The following is a 15,850-nucleotide window of genomic DNA, read 5'->3' on the forward strand; positions in this document are numbered from 1 at the left end:
GATAAAATATGATTTTATATGTGAAATGAGATTTTATATATAAAATATGATTTTATCTTGTTTAAATTTGAATTGCCACAGCATGTTATCCAATAAATTAATTTTGAATTAAATGTTATTGGATAAGGATGATCGATTGCCATGACCAATTTTGTAGGTGTATGTTAGGAATTTACATTTTGTTTTTATTGTTGTTGGTTTTATTAATGGGCCTGGTTTATGGCCCGATATGAATGTCATATGTAATAAAAGTGGGCTTGGTTTATAGCCCGTTCCCACCCCTAAAAATGTATCCCCTACTTGTCATTGTTATTTATTGTAAATACATTAGATTTAGTGGGAGATCAAGATTTGAAGATGGTGGGCCCAGCAGACAATGAAGACTGAAGAAATGTAAATTGGAAGCATATGTAATAGGATTGCATTTGCATACTGCATATTACCTAGGATTGGACTAAGACCCGTGATTGGCAACCACGGGTCAATTAGAAATGGAATCGATCATCCTATATAATATTTGATATTATGATTGTATGCATGTTTAGACATAAATTGCGTGAATCCGGCAAGCATGCAATAAAATGAATATGATGAGACAAATATTTTTATAATTAAAAATCCCTCATTTTAAATATGATTTAAAATTTATATCAAGATAAATAAAGGAAATTTAAATTTGTTTAAATGTTCCCACCTTCCATCAACGGTCAATGTATGTGATGCTACCCGCGGATATGGTCCGGCTCATATTATTGGGGGGGCCCGTCCGTCGGAAAGCTGTACATTGGATCGACAAATGTTGTAAGTTGGGTGGAACTCCCATGGGATCGGCTCATATTATTGGGGGATCCACATGGCGACCGTCCATCACAACTTAATATTGATGGGTCATCTTGACATGTCACTTTAAACGGTGTCATATTATTGGGCCCTTATTGGACATGAGGTAAACACATGGGGGTTGCTTTGGAAGCAATTGGGCTCTACCTTTTGAGAATTATGGTTGGCTGATATTATTCGGGACCATAAGTTTGTCAATTGGACTCCATGTTCTCACTAAGGAAAAAGTTTCCCGTTTTCACTAGAGGGTGGTGAAATCGTTAAAATAGTGGGAGTGAGATTCATAAAATAAAATTCGCCAATTTTATGTCTTAGTAAATTATTTAAACAATCATCGATAATTGTCTGTTTTATCTCAGTAATCCACATGTTTCTGTTCTCCAACAAAACAAACTTATTGACGCAAACAATACAGAATGATTCCATAAGTTAAGATTGTCCTAAGTTCGGGAAAAGATTTTCTAAGTGTTAGAAAAGGCTTCTCCGAAAACAGCCCCGGCTGATGTAACTGCCGAAAGGTTGGCCGAATTAGAGAAATGGTTGGACCATGATCTCAAGGCCAAATGTTACATGCAAAATTGGACAAGTCTAAACAAGTTTGCCATCACTGCAAGAAACCCGGTAATTGGAAACGTAACTGCAAGGAATACCCCAAGCAGTTGCGAACTGCAAAGGGTATGTTTTACATTGAAATAAATGTTTTTCTTAATACTACTTCTTGGGTATTGGATACCAGAAGTAGATCTCATATTTGCAATGAGTTGCAAATGATAACAAGAAGTAATAGGATAAGGATGGGTGAGACCCAGTCAAGGCTCGGGAATGGTTCCAGAGTTAAATCCATAGCTATGGGAAATATTTATTTTTGCAGAACGGTTTTAAGTTACTTTTGATAGATGTTTTATTTGTGCCAGATTTAATTAAAAACATTATTTCTATTTCTATGCTTGATAGAGATGGTTATTCTTGCAATTTTGTGAATGGGATTTGCAATATTTACAAGAATGAATGTTTAATTGGAAATGGACAACTTGAAAACGATCTATACAACTTAAAACTAAAAGACGTTCCAGTGAATTATGTTGATAAACCGGCGACAACAAACAAAAGGAAAATCGATAGTCAAAACCCGGCAAACCTTTGGCATGTTAGGCTAGGTCATATTTCCTCAAGGAGGATGAACAAGCTAGTGGGAGAGGGCATGTTTGATATGTCTGATATTAATTCTCTACCTACTTGTGAATCCTGCCTAAAAGGAAAAATGACTAAATCTCCTTTTAAGGGGAAACCTGAGCGTAGTCAGAATCTGTTGGATTTGATCCACACAGATGTTTGTGGTCCATTTAGAGTAGGGACTCAACATGGCCACACCTACTTCATTACCTTTACTGATGATTATTCAAGGTATGAGTATTTATATTTAATGAAATATAAGTCTGAAGCATTTGAAAAGTTCAAAGAATTCAAGGCTGAAGTAGAAAACAAGCTAGGTAAAAGTATTAAAGCACTTCGATCGGATCGAGGTGGAGAATACTTGAGTACCGAGTTTTTGGACTATCTAAAAGAGAATGGGATTCTCTCTCAGTGGACTCCTCCTATGACACCACAGCTTAATGGTGTATCGGAGCGTCGTAATCGAACTTTGTTGGACATGGTTCGATCTATGATGAGCTTCACTGAGCTTCCACCTTCGTTTTGGGGCTATGCGCTTGAAACGGCGGTATTGTTGTTGAACAACGTCCACACTAAAGCAGTGGACAAAACACCATACGAGTTATGGAATGGCAAAGCTCCTAAGTATTCGTACTTGAGGATTTGGGGATGTCCTGCTTACGTGAAGCGGACAGTGGGAGATAAGTTGGATAGTCGATCCAGCTTATGTTATTTTGTAGGATATCCGAAGAATTCAATCGGATATTATTTCTATTATCCTGCTGAAACAAAGGTGTTTGTTTCTAGGAATGCCACCTTCTTGGAGAAGGAGTTCTTATTGGATAAGAAAGGCGAGATGATGGAACTCGAAGAAGTTCGAGAAGAACCCGAAATACAAAATAACGATCCTACGCCTCAGGAACCATTACTGGACACGCCTGAACCTAGAAGATCCGAGAGGACTTCTAGACCTCCTGTTCGATATGGTCTTCTTCTTGAAGGGGATCAAGATGAACCCGACATTGGATGTGATCCAAGAAACTTCAAGGAAGCAATTTCTGATGCGGATTCGAATTTATGGCTTGAAGCTATGCAGTCAGAATTGGATTCGATGCATACAAACCAAGTTTGGTCTTTAGTAGATCCTCCCGATGGAATTGTTCCGATAGGGTGTAAATGGATCTACAAAAGAAAGCTTGGGCCTGATGGTAAGGTATTGACCTACAAGGCGCGATTGGTGGCTAAAGGTTATACTCAAAGGCAAGGAGTTGACTATGACGAAACCTTTTCACCAGTTGCAATGTTCAAGTCCATAAGAATCCTAATTGCCATAGCTGCATGGTATGACTATGAGATATGGCAAATGGATGTGAAGACTGCTTTTCTTAATGGAGACATTAAGGAGGAAATCTATATGAAGCAGCCTGAGGGGTACACATCCATGGGAAGCGAGCATAAGGTATGCAAGCTTCAGAGATCAATTTATGGTCTAAAACAAGCATCAAGAAGTTGGAACCAGAAATTTGATGAAACAATAAAAGATTTTGGTTTCATCAAGAACCCGGAGGAACCTTGCGTGTACAAGAAAGTAGTTAAGGATGCGGTGACATTCTTAGTACTTTATGTTGATGACATCCTACTCATTGGGAATGATGTAGGGATGTTGCAGTCAACAAAGATATGGTTATCAGGTAGATTTTCGATGAAGGATTTGGGAGAGGCATCCTACATTCTTGGGATACAGATCTATAGAGATAGGTCTAAGAGAATGATAGGACTCACTCAATCAACCTACATCGATACCATATTGAAACGGTTTTCAATGGATGGGTCCAAAAGAGGACATCTACCCATGTGTCATGGAGTTTCTCTATCCAAGTCTATGTGTCCCAAGACTGATGAAGAGATAGAGAATATGACACATGTACCATATGCGTCAGCTATAGGTAGTATCATGTATGGGATGATATCTACCAGACCGGATGTAGCATTTGCTCTGAGTGTCACGAGCAGATATCAGTTTAATCCTGGTCAAATGCATTGGAAAGCCGTGAAGGACATTCTTAAGTACTTGCGAAGGACTAAGAATATGTTCATGGTTTATGGAGGACGAGAACTCAAATTGGAAGGCTATACCGACTCTAGCTTCCAAAGTGATGTGGATGACTCGAAGTCAACCTCTGGATTTGTGTTCATGCTCAATGGCGGTGCTGTCTCTTGGAAGAGTTCCAAGCAGGACACCACAGCGGATTCCACCACTGAGGCTGAATACATTGCAGCATCAGCTGCTGCTAAAGAGGCCGTTTGGATGAGGAAGTTCGTCCAAGAGTTGGGCGTCATTCCTGAATTTGTTGGTCCAGTCCCGGTGTACTGTGACAACACGGGTGCCGTTGCTCAAGCAAAGGAACCAAGGTCTCATCAAAGATCCAAACACGTACTGAGGAAATACCACATAATCCGGGAGATTGTGGAAAGAGGAGACATCATTGTCGAACGAGTGGCCTCTGCAGACAATATCGCTGATCCGCTTACTAAGCCCTTGCCAGGACCATTGTTTGACAAACATCGCGAAGCAATGGGTCTACGTAGTATGACTAGTTGGCTATAGGGCAAGTGGGAGATTGTAAGAGTGGGTGCCCAGTGAGCCAACTGTGTGGCTATGGGCTTTGATGACTCTTTGTATAAACAATCTTTTGTTTAATATTATTTACACTTTTATGGCAATGACTTTATATTACTTCATATTGTTATATTGTGATATACTATTGTAGTTTTGATAAAGACCTTGAATATACTATAGTGTATGTAAGATGTGGTAGAACATGGGGATGTCTATCATGAAATACATCTTATAGTCACTGTATATTCTAAACTGTTCCTAGTCGATTGAGCCGTCCGATAATAAGGATAAGGATCGCTCGAGTTTGAGACTAGCATTTGCGATGCGGAGTACCACGTTTCATTGGTAGGGAACATGGAGATGTTCGAAGCATGCAAATGGATATTCATAGGATGAATAATCGAACTACCCTATCCGGACTTTCCAAGTGGTTATCACTTATCGAGTGGATAAAGTCCGCGGTTTTGGTTGTACGCCATTAGTCCTTACGACTTGAAACATCATGGAGACTCTATATGCTAGTGCTGTGCTTTGACTCGTTTACCGACTCTATGGGGGTCATCAGGTGTCGAGATTGGGTACAGTTACGACACATATAGGAGTCAATGCATTGTTGTCAAGGATTCACCACATACTTGCGAGTGTGGATATCCTATGCGATCTGAGGAGATATTAGTGTGACAAATCTCTGGCCAGAGTACTTGATGTGATTTAAGAAATGGTTTCTTAGTAGCACATGCGATGTCACTAATTTGATCTTCAAGATGTATTGCATAGTTATCGAATCTTGAGCGACTCTCGATATACCAATGGTTGTTGATTCGATCGGGATATTTGGATGAAGGGACCGTACTGTACGCTAACCAAAATCTACTGGTTCTTGTAGGCACTATCAGTGATACCTAGGGAATCATGGGGCGATGTTGCTAGGCGCTTTACCATGATTCGTTGGGCAAGTCGGAAAGTGTTGTTCCGAGTCACAAGGAGTTGTGAGCCCACGGCTAGCTGTATCCCTGAACCATTGAGGGTCACACAGTGTAATGGAGTTTTAATCCCCGTTGAGATAGTTAAATTTAAAGAGTTAAATTTAATGAACTAAGGAGTTGGACTTCTTAAATAAGAGTAAGGGAGTAGGATTTCCTAAAATGACATAGGGATGGACATTTTTGGAAACCACTGAATTCGGATTCAGGAAAATTTATTTTGACTTTAAAATGTGCAGAAATGGTTTCTGTGCACATTGGTGAAATCAGTTCATCAATCGGAGTCACGATGAATTTTATATTAATTTCTGAACGAGCGGGCTTTGCTTGTCGGGCCCCAGCTTATGACTAATGGGCCCTAAGGTGTTAGTGGCCTGCATTATAAATAAGTTATTTCAGTACAGAAATTACACACAACAGGTCATAATTTTTTAGAGCAAAAATCGAAAACCCTAGTTCCTCTCAAAGATTGTTTCGGCCGAACCCTCCCCATACTCTGCCCGAGATTTTCCGGTCTGTGATTTTGAATCGCAGTAAGGAATAACGAATCAGATTCGTTTATTCTCTTCGCAGAAAACTTCTGATAGATTTTCTAGTGCAATCTATCAGAGGGATTAAACCTCTGTTCGTGGACCTGATTGAAGGAGTTCATCGGTTCCAGGGAGAGACAACAAGAGCAGATAAAATCTGTTGGTGTCCAGTAATCTCGTTGCGAGATTGAAGGTAAAATTTAATTAATTGTTATTTGAATTTTACACACACAATAATTTAATCGTTGAATGGTTGATACCCACACCATGGAATTGTTCCATGATAAAAATTTTAAACTTCCGCTGCACCGGGTATCAATCGTGATTGATCTGACCGCCAGTTTTTTTCCAACACGTGTGACACCAACTGGATCGACGGGTTAGCATGTGCGATTTACTCAAGATGGTGATAGTCCAAGATCGGGTTGAGTATGCGTGGCACCACTTGGATCCTTCGAAGACAGAGTACGCATACTGGTGATGCCTACGTTTTGAGCAGTATTTTTCAAAGTTTGATCTCTTTTTACCAGATCATTTATATTTCATGTTGCATGCATCACATTAGACCAGCATAATCATATTTGCGTAATAGGTGTTAGCGCTCACATCTTTGTTGTTATCTCGGACACCTCATTCGACGGGACAAGTTTTTAGGTTGACTAGGAGCTAGATAGATGTTTGGTTGGTGACCAGTGCTTGGTTGCAGGGGTCGCTGTTGGTTTCAGTTTAAGTTGGCTACTGGTATTTATTTTATTCGATTGGATTGTGTTATTGTTCTTCTTGGGTTCTCAGTCAATTGTTTCGGTTGTATTCTGTCGCATTAGTATTTGGTTAAGTTTTCGTGATTGCTCTAATTATTTTTTATCTGTTTAAGTTAATTGCATGCCTAAGTTTCTGATTAGTATGTGATCCGGGACCGGTCACTACAGATATAGATTGGGTCGACTCATATCACAAATATAGATCCGTGAAACAGTCTCATAAAAAAACATACTCTTTTTGGTTTATGGTAAGTATTCCATGAACCGAAGTTAGTTATTCTAAATTTCTCAACTTTAATAATATAATAATAATATATTATCTTTTGATGTTCATAAACATTAAAAGTTTTTAACAATTATAAGTTAGAAATTATTGCTAGCACTAACCACCCCACTAACAGGCCCACTGACTATTTAACTGTTTTGACTTGATCTTCTTCTCACTCTTTTTGCTTGGTTGCTGGTTCCCGAGTCAGTTCCTCAACTGTTCAAATCCATTAGCTCACTACTTGCAGCACTAACCACCCCACTAACAGACCCGCTAACTCGTAATTGTTTTGACTTGGTCATTTCTATTTTTTTCGCTTGGTTCGTCGAGCTAGTTCTCCGAGTGCCCAACTTCATCCTCCCATTACATACATCGTGGGTCTTGAAAGTTTTTGATCAATTCTTTGCAGTTCCTGTAACCTTCTTGGACCTTAATTCATAGAGGTCCGTCAGTAAAAATTTTAATTGATTAAATGATAAATTAATGACCCAAATTAATTTATAGGTCAAACACAATCTTGATGGATCAGACTGGGGGAGCGTCATCTTTCTCAGTTCAAAAATAAGCCAACCCTTGATCACATTCATGTCATATATTGATCTCGAAAACTCAAAAAATTAATCTAAGATGTTGTTTGCTCAAGCTTATTGAAAACAACTTATATGCTAGTAACAAGTTTGATGGATCAGATCGGGGAGCGTCATCTTTCTCAATCCAACAATAAGTCGGCATGATCACATTCATGTCATACATTGATATCGAAAACTCAAAAATTAATCTAAGAGAGTATTTGGTCAAGCTTATTAAAATAGTTTATTAGCTCCTAAAGCTTATAAGTTTTTTATGAGCTTATAAATTGTCACGTCTTATTTTAAAAATAAACTATTAAAGTGTTTGTATAAACTTGTTTTAAACAATTTAAAGATGTTGATTTGTTTAGTATTATAAGATCTTTTTATTGTCAAAATTATCAAAAAATGTATAATAGTATGAAAGTAATGTAAATAATAATTTGTATACAAAAATAGTTTTAAATTTTATCATAAATGTTAAACATATATTAAAAAAATAAAATTATTTTAATTTTAATTTAGAAAAAATTTGATAAATTATATACAAAAAATAGGCCGAGGGCATGGTGGTAAATTTTAAATAGTTTTAAATTTATCATAAATGTTAAACATATATCAAAATATGATATTTTTAAAAACAACGGCTTATTTTGACAGCTTATAAGTTGTTTGACAGAAAATTTGCCAAAAAAATTTAAAGGGCTTATAAGCTCTGAAATAGTTTATAAGTTGTTTTCAAGAGCTTATAAGCTCTGTCAAACACTTATAAAAAACACCATTTGATGTTAAGGATAAATCTTTATCCCATTCATTGTTTTTCTCGAAATTACCGTAATTTTTCATGTTGGGAATTTATCATTTTTTTTTTCTTATCAGCTGATTTTAAGTTAGTTCTCTTTAATTTCTACAATTTTCGGCCTTCGACTACTAGCTATCAACAACTATACAAGAATTTTTTTTTTTTTTTTTTCAGCCATTATGTGTGATAAGTTTGAGATATTTTCATGATTAAGAGAGAATATTGATTTTTTGAAAAATAAAAATATAATCTCTATTAGTACGTATCAACAATGGGTTATTGGCTGGCCCTTAATTAAGCTATATGGATTGGAAAAAGTGAAATTTCAAATCATAATTAGTAATGTATAATTTCTCAAAATTTTCACGCGGCTTTTAAACAGATTTGTTGTTTCTTCTTTTGTAGACATGCCGCTCAAGAAAGGGAGTTGATATTTATACTCCAATTTTTGTTATTTGTACTCCATATGTGAATAAATTTTCACTCTATTTTACACATGAAGTGGAGTGTAAATAACACAAAATGGAGTGTAAATATCAACTCCCCTCAAGAAAAGATTTTCAATCATTTTAAAAGCCTTTCAAACCTTTCCCAAAAATAAAATACCAACTTAAAATATACATTTCTGAAAAACGAAATACCCACTTAGAAGATGATTTTCTTGAAATTTATGTGCTCAATAGGAAGTTTTGTGAGCTATTTTGAGGTGAAAATCCTTATGTTTATGGGTAAATTTACTTTAAATTTCTACACCCAAATTTAAATTTGTTTTCAGTCTTCGGCAGTAAAAATATGAATTTAAACTCCCTGATCTACCCAAAAATATTTCTGCACTCCTTGGCCCCACATGTCTTTTCACGGGTGAAATTCGATACAAAAAATAGAAAATATGGTACTAATATATAATATTCGAGCACTAAGTGATTTAGATCTGGTACAAAAGAAAAGATTTTGAGTATAAAATCTTAACATCTTTATTAACATCAACACTTGGAACATATGTTCAAGTACTCAAAAATCATATATATGTAACAGATCTAACACATTTGATACTCAAATATTATATATCAGTATCAAATTTTCAATGTTTTGTATTGATTTTTATCCAAAGAAGACAAATGTGTCATTAATATCAGTATTTGCTTACATGTTTGAATACTCAAAAATAATATATTAGTACCAAATTTGAAACAGTTGATACTCAATTATAATGTATTTGTACCATATTTTCAATGTTTTGTACTGACTTTCATCCGAAAAAAAACAAGTGGGCTTAAGGAGTGCAGAAATTTTTTTTTGTTGATAGGGAGCCTAAACACATTTCTTTTCTAACAGGAACTGATCACAAACTTGAATTTGAGTCTAGAGATTTAAAGTGCATTTACCCTATGTTTATTTTTTTTAAAAAAAAAATATCGAAAGTGAACAAATTGAATTCCATTGTTTGAGAAAATCAGTGAAAAAAATGAATTTTAATGTTAAAGAGTGTTTTCGACTCCGGAGTCGGGCCTAGTAAATCTCAGATACGGCCCAGCCCACGCGACAAAACGCCCGGAAAAAGGAAACATGTTATTGTCGGTAAGACTAAGAGAGTTTACATCCTATAACATTAAAAGGTAGTGTTTTGTAGAACTTTATGAATCGGCTCTACAAAACACTACCTAAGTTGATCACAAAAATCAAACATTTCAAAAACAGAAATGAACAAAGAGCTGAAATATTAAAGTTGAACAGTACATCACTAAAGATTTTTACATCTGCAGGATCAAGTATCCCCTCTACAAACTTTGAAACGAAGATAATAAAGCACGAGGCGGATCGATCAAGATTTCACCTCTTAAACCTCCAAGCGGATACCGCGAGAAGGGGTCGATCCTGCCAGCAAATCACGACGCTGCCATTCTCTTCTTTGATCTTATAGCCATCACAACTATATGTTTGCAACAATCTTTTCGCTTGCAGCATCGCGTAATAGCTCAATGGAACACTCGCGAAACCAGCCATCTCAAATCTTTGATACCATTTCTCAAGCTTTTCGTGTCTTTCTTTCCTCTCCATTCCTTCGCACGCTATGACATTCTTAATCTCCTCGCCTAACATCTTCTCCATCTTTAATCTCTCCAAAGATGCTCTAGGTAAAGCTGACTCCAAGCAATCGAACAGTGCAGCATAGAAGTACAAAGATTCGGACAACCTTTCCATGAGGGATTTCCCATTGTGATCCGAGTCTTGTTCTGTCACCACCATAATTTTGGGAGAAAGACCCCATATGACATTAAGAAAAGTGTCTATATTTGACGAACCGGTCGAAGATAAAGGCGAGGACGAGGCTGAGTCGGTACTTGGACTATATCCATTAACCATATCTTTCTCCAGCAATTCACCCAAGGTACCTTGATTCATTTGTGCTACTCTTTGCAAGTGAATACCAATCGAATTCATAGGCGTGGAGGGAGACTTTTTCTTAAGCTCGTTATCGGAGGCCAAAAGAGAATGCAACTGCATCATTGAACTAATAGCTAGAGCCTCCCCTGTTTTGACGCGCAACTTTTCGACATCGAGGTTTTCTAGTTTACTGACAATAGGGTTGAATTGAAACGGTATATCCAACTTTTCCGCCTCTTCGGTTAATATATGGGCCATCTGTTCAAGCACCTCCTTTTGCTGATGAATCCCAGTAATCCTCAAATGAGGCGGACCTTCGGGTCGTGCACTCAAATCTCGAATAAGTGCACACCATTGTGCCGGTTCGGTCACATTCAAATCGATAACATGAACCATCTTTTCCCCCTCCATTGCTTCCACAATCGCTTGATTACTGATCACAAAAGCCACTTTAACAAATGGCAAGAACTCGAAAAACATTTTTTTCACAAGGATTTCTTCAGAAACAATGGAGATTCTGGTAGAACGAAAGGCCTTATAAACACCAGGCCAGGTTCTGAGGATCCTATCCGCAAGAGCCTCCGAGAAATACGACGCAATCCGCTGCATAGTATCACCATCAGGCGATGCAAGATGAGAGATTTGATCGAGGGCTATGTTTGCATTTTCAAGACTGCCTGTTGACACATGATTTGCACAAGTGACCAACAAATGGATTAAATAAAGCCCTCTTTCTTCAGGTTTCAGATCCTTAAGCCATGGATATGGTGACATAAAACCAGGTGATAAGGACACCATAGGAAACATTTGAAGCGGTGATGAAGTCACAGACGATGATCCATCTTCTTGAAACATATTTTTGGAATTAAAAACTCCCAGAAAATCAGCAGCAAGATCAGATATTTTCCTGGAAAAATTACAAACAAACTAGAAATTATTCAACAATTCCCAAAACAACAACATGAAGCCAATCAAGAATCTATGAATAATTCCAAAACTCAACCACGCCACAGGGAACACAACTACACCAAAACACAATCAGTATACGAGAACTCACCAACCAGGCCAAGATTTCTAATTCCCTTTCTGGGTTTTCCAATTCATGAAAACCCCACAAAAAGCCCCAAGAAAATCCCCACAAAACAACCCAAATATCTGCGTGTTCTTCTGCAACTCAAAAGAAAAGAAGTGGCAGTAAATAGAGAAGGGTTTGGTTGAATTTAAGGCTGAGGATTACGAGATGAGTCAATCTTGGAGAACTTGGTTACCTAAGGCAAAATTTGTCATTTAGTTTGGACAACATAGCTCGGTTGTCTACCATGCGTGACATGAGTTTTTGTCGTGAGGGATTTGGTGTCCTTTTGCTTGTTGAAAGAATATGGAATTTGTGTGAACAAGTGCCCCTTTTCACTTGTTTTCTCTACGCATAAAGTTAAGAGGACCTGTCTCGAAATTTGTTCTTATTCTTTGTCTAGGATATCACTTGTCATTTTCTCCTCAAATGGCAGAGGGAAATAGGTGTCTCATGTGACAGAGACAGCTTTCTTTTCTTTTCTTTTCTTTTTAGTTTTAGGTAAAAACTTTGGTGACTTGTGGCTAAATTTTGTGTCATATATTTTTGATTTGATTCAGCCAAACCAACCTATTAAACACATAAAAAATATTATTTTTATGTTAAAAATATTAATGTTCGGTGAATGTTATTAACTAATCAACGTTTCTTGTCTTACAGATCTACTGTCTCGCAATAGCCTTTCTCTTTTTTTTTTTTTTTTTTTTCTATTGTATTGGATTTAGTTATTTAAGTTAATATTAGTACATGGTTCAATCTATTTGGATAAAATTATATTGAGTGAATAAACCTAATTTTATATGCAATAGTTTAATATTTTATAACCGATCAAGATGAAAAAATAGTTTATTTTTCAAAAGATGTTTATATTAGATGGAAAATAAATAAAAAATGATGGTTTATTATGTAATGTCAAATATAACTGTTAATATTTTTCTTCGTAGAGATTTAAAAAATGAAATGATTTTTTATTAAATAAAAAACAAAAAAACTTCATCTTGTTACTTTATATGGCGTGGCTAATGGATTTTGAAGTCACTCGAAATTAATATTATTTGAAATTCAAAATTTATAACCTTCTTGGAATCAAATCTTTCGGAGACGAGGTTTATGAATTTTTTGAATTTTCTTCAAAATAAATTTAAATTAATATTAAAAATATTGTATGTGGTGATATCCCGAAAGGTGTCAAGGTCATCCTTGAACCTGGGCAGAGAGAGTAACCCGAAGAACAGAATAGAGTAGAGCCCGGGTGAAATTGACAGCTAAGAAGGAGAGCCAGAGAGGCCAGGAGATAAGGGAGCTCGACAGGAAAGAAAAACCCAGGGAGACGAGGTTTGGGAGTGCTCAGAGAGTAGTCTTCTCGGGCTAGATAAGGCAAGAAGACTAAGTCAATTTATTATGAGTCGCTCTCACCAACAATCAAGGGACACATTTCCTCCCACCTCCACCGGTCTGGATACGATTGAAATGTGAGCCATGACCATGCATCTTGGCCATCACTCGAGAAACCTGAAAGAGCCATCAACTCTGAGGACCTATAAATTAGTGTTTTCAAAACCGGACCTGATATGATTATGAAAAGATCTCGAAGTGATCGAATTGTTAAAGGTGCTATGAACTCGATAGAGTTACCGGGGAGATCAAAATCAAGGAGCCAAAGCAAAACATTCAAAAAGATGCGCCAAAGATTCGTAATGTTTAAAGAAGTGTCTCATAAGTTGCTATTAAGATTAAAAGGCTTTGGAATTTATGAAAACCAAGTTGGAGAGCATGAGAGTCAATTTGGAGGACATTTGGATGTCATTTAAATGTTAAGAGATCAAAAGAGTGAAGATTTGAAGTTTGGACTGAAGACCTTCGCGCTCGAGCGCAACTTCTTGCGCTCCAGCGCACTGACCATACGCTCCATCGAAACTTATTGCGCCCCAGCGCGCCCTGTGCAATTACATGTTCCTTGGACAGAACACTAGCGCGCTCTAGCGCAACTTTATGCACCCTAGCACGTCCGAGAAACACATAGTGCGGCATGTTAGTGTGTGTTTCGATGGAATATGTTATTTTGATGATTTATTTCCTATTTTAAGAGTTTTGAAACTTTAGGAAATTAGATCTTTGAATTATTTTGTGTTATCTTTTATTTTTGAGTTGTAAACTATAAAACAATCATATTATTCATTATTGAATAACACAGTATTCGCCGATGACGTGTAGCTCATCTAACATCAAGGTCCCAAGTGTGGGACGAGGTCTCGAGTTCGAAACCCAATTGTAACAAATCCCTCCTCTCTCAACTAAAAAAAAAAAACACAGTATTCAGATTATTGATTTTATCAATTGAAATTCTCTCTAGAATTTTTTTCAAAGCTTTGCTTTGTTTTTTTCAAATCAAACTTATCAAAGTTTAACAACTTTGTGGCGTTTGTCGATTGATTATCTTCGTGGATTTTCAAAGACAAGTTCTTTGAAGGTTCCGTTGTGATTAATTGTTTATCTTGTGATTATTTGTTGCTAGTTTCGTTGTAAACTAGACGTGGATATCCAAAACTTACTTGTGTCAAAAGATTGAGACAACAATTCGAGTCTTTTTGTTATTGAATTGATGGTACGATTAATTTATAATCGTGTTTGTTTTTCATGCATATAAGATTCATATTAGGACTGGACGGACCGGTTCGACTGGGAACCGGTCACTGGTCCGATCCGAAACACTCTCAAAAACCGTTTTAACGATTGAACCGCTCAGAACCGGTCGAACCGGCCAAAAACCGGCCCCAAGAACCGGTTCAACCGCTTTTTGAATATTTTTTTATTTTTTTAAATTAATTGTTTTTTAATTTAAAACGCTAATTTAATATTTTATTATATATAATAAATGATTATTTGTAATTTGTACATCGTTAAAAATATTATTATAGTATTATTAAAGTTTTTTTTAATTAATTTATTTAATTTTAAAAATATATATAACTATAATTAATATTTTGAATATATTTATAACATTATTTATTTTTTAAATTAAGATAAATATATATATATTTTATTTATATACATCTTTTAAGTTTAAAATTTAAAATATATTATTAATTATATTATATTATATAAACGATTTTTCGATCCAACCGTCCAGTTAAAACGGTCCGACCAGTTGCACCGTTTTTTCAAAATAGACCGGTTCGATACAAACATTCTCTATATCCTTCTCTCACAATATTTTATTGCCTTGTGTGATCATCATACTGACTCGAACTGTTTGAGCGGCCTCGCCAAAAACTCTTCTCACACCTCACTAACTTTTCTTGTTTGAGTGTGTGCAGACCTCGACGATACATGTTATCAATTATGCGGTCAGTAAATCGGATAGGGAAGAACTTTGTTCTACCCGAGAAATTGCCCACCTCGACCACCCAACTTTCCCAGATGATATGAATTGAATATGATTCATAAAAAATATTTTTTCCTTGTTAACCTTCATTGGGTATAACCTTGGGTTGACAAGCAAGACAAATTGGGATCAAACACAAACAAACAAAAGTTATATTTAATTTTCTTAAAAAACAAATATTTTTCCATACTCTAAAATCATTTACGCTTGCTGATACAGAATCCTATTAAATAATAGTAATCAATTGTTTGTCGACGGATAATTCAAACATCGTATTTTGTAAGGATATTTTGTCATATCACTCGGATATCTTTGTCACTTTCAAAAATTTCCAAAGTTAGAATGGGATTATGATAATGAAATTTCACATTTTTATTCGGCAAAACTTTTTTTTTTTTGATTTTTTTTTATAAAAAAATTAAATATATTACTATCAAGTATCATTTACTATACAAAGTCATTAGTCACGATGCGTCGAAACGA

At 36.1% G+C, this 15,850-nt stretch overlaps 1 protein-coding gene across 1 annotated transcript; it reads right to left on the reverse strand.

The window, feature by feature from the left end:
- Positions 1-10,104: 10,104 nt before the first annotated feature.
- Positions 10,105-12,276, reverse strand: LOC140893127 (scarecrow-like protein 3). Its single transcript, XM_073302196.1, has 2 exons — positions 11,968-12,276; positions 10,105-11,817 (listed from the first exon to the last, which is right to left on the reverse strand). The coding sequence occupies exon 2, from the start codon at positions 11,763-11,765 to the stop codon at positions 10,356-10,358; it is 1,410 nt and encodes a 469-aa protein (XP_073158297.1). The 5' UTR covers positions 11,766-11,817; positions 11,968-12,276; the 3' UTR covers positions 10,105-10,355.
- Positions 12,277-15,850: the final 3,574 nt, after the last annotated feature.

The sequence above is a fragment of the Henckelia pumila genome, chromosome 1 (genome assembly GCF_033568475.1).
Source record: "Henckelia pumila isolate YLH828 chromosome 1, ASM3356847v2, whole genome shotgun sequence".
Lineage (NCBI taxonomy): Eukaryota > Viridiplantae > Streptophyta > Magnoliopsida > Lamiales > Gesneriaceae > Henckelia > Henckelia pumila.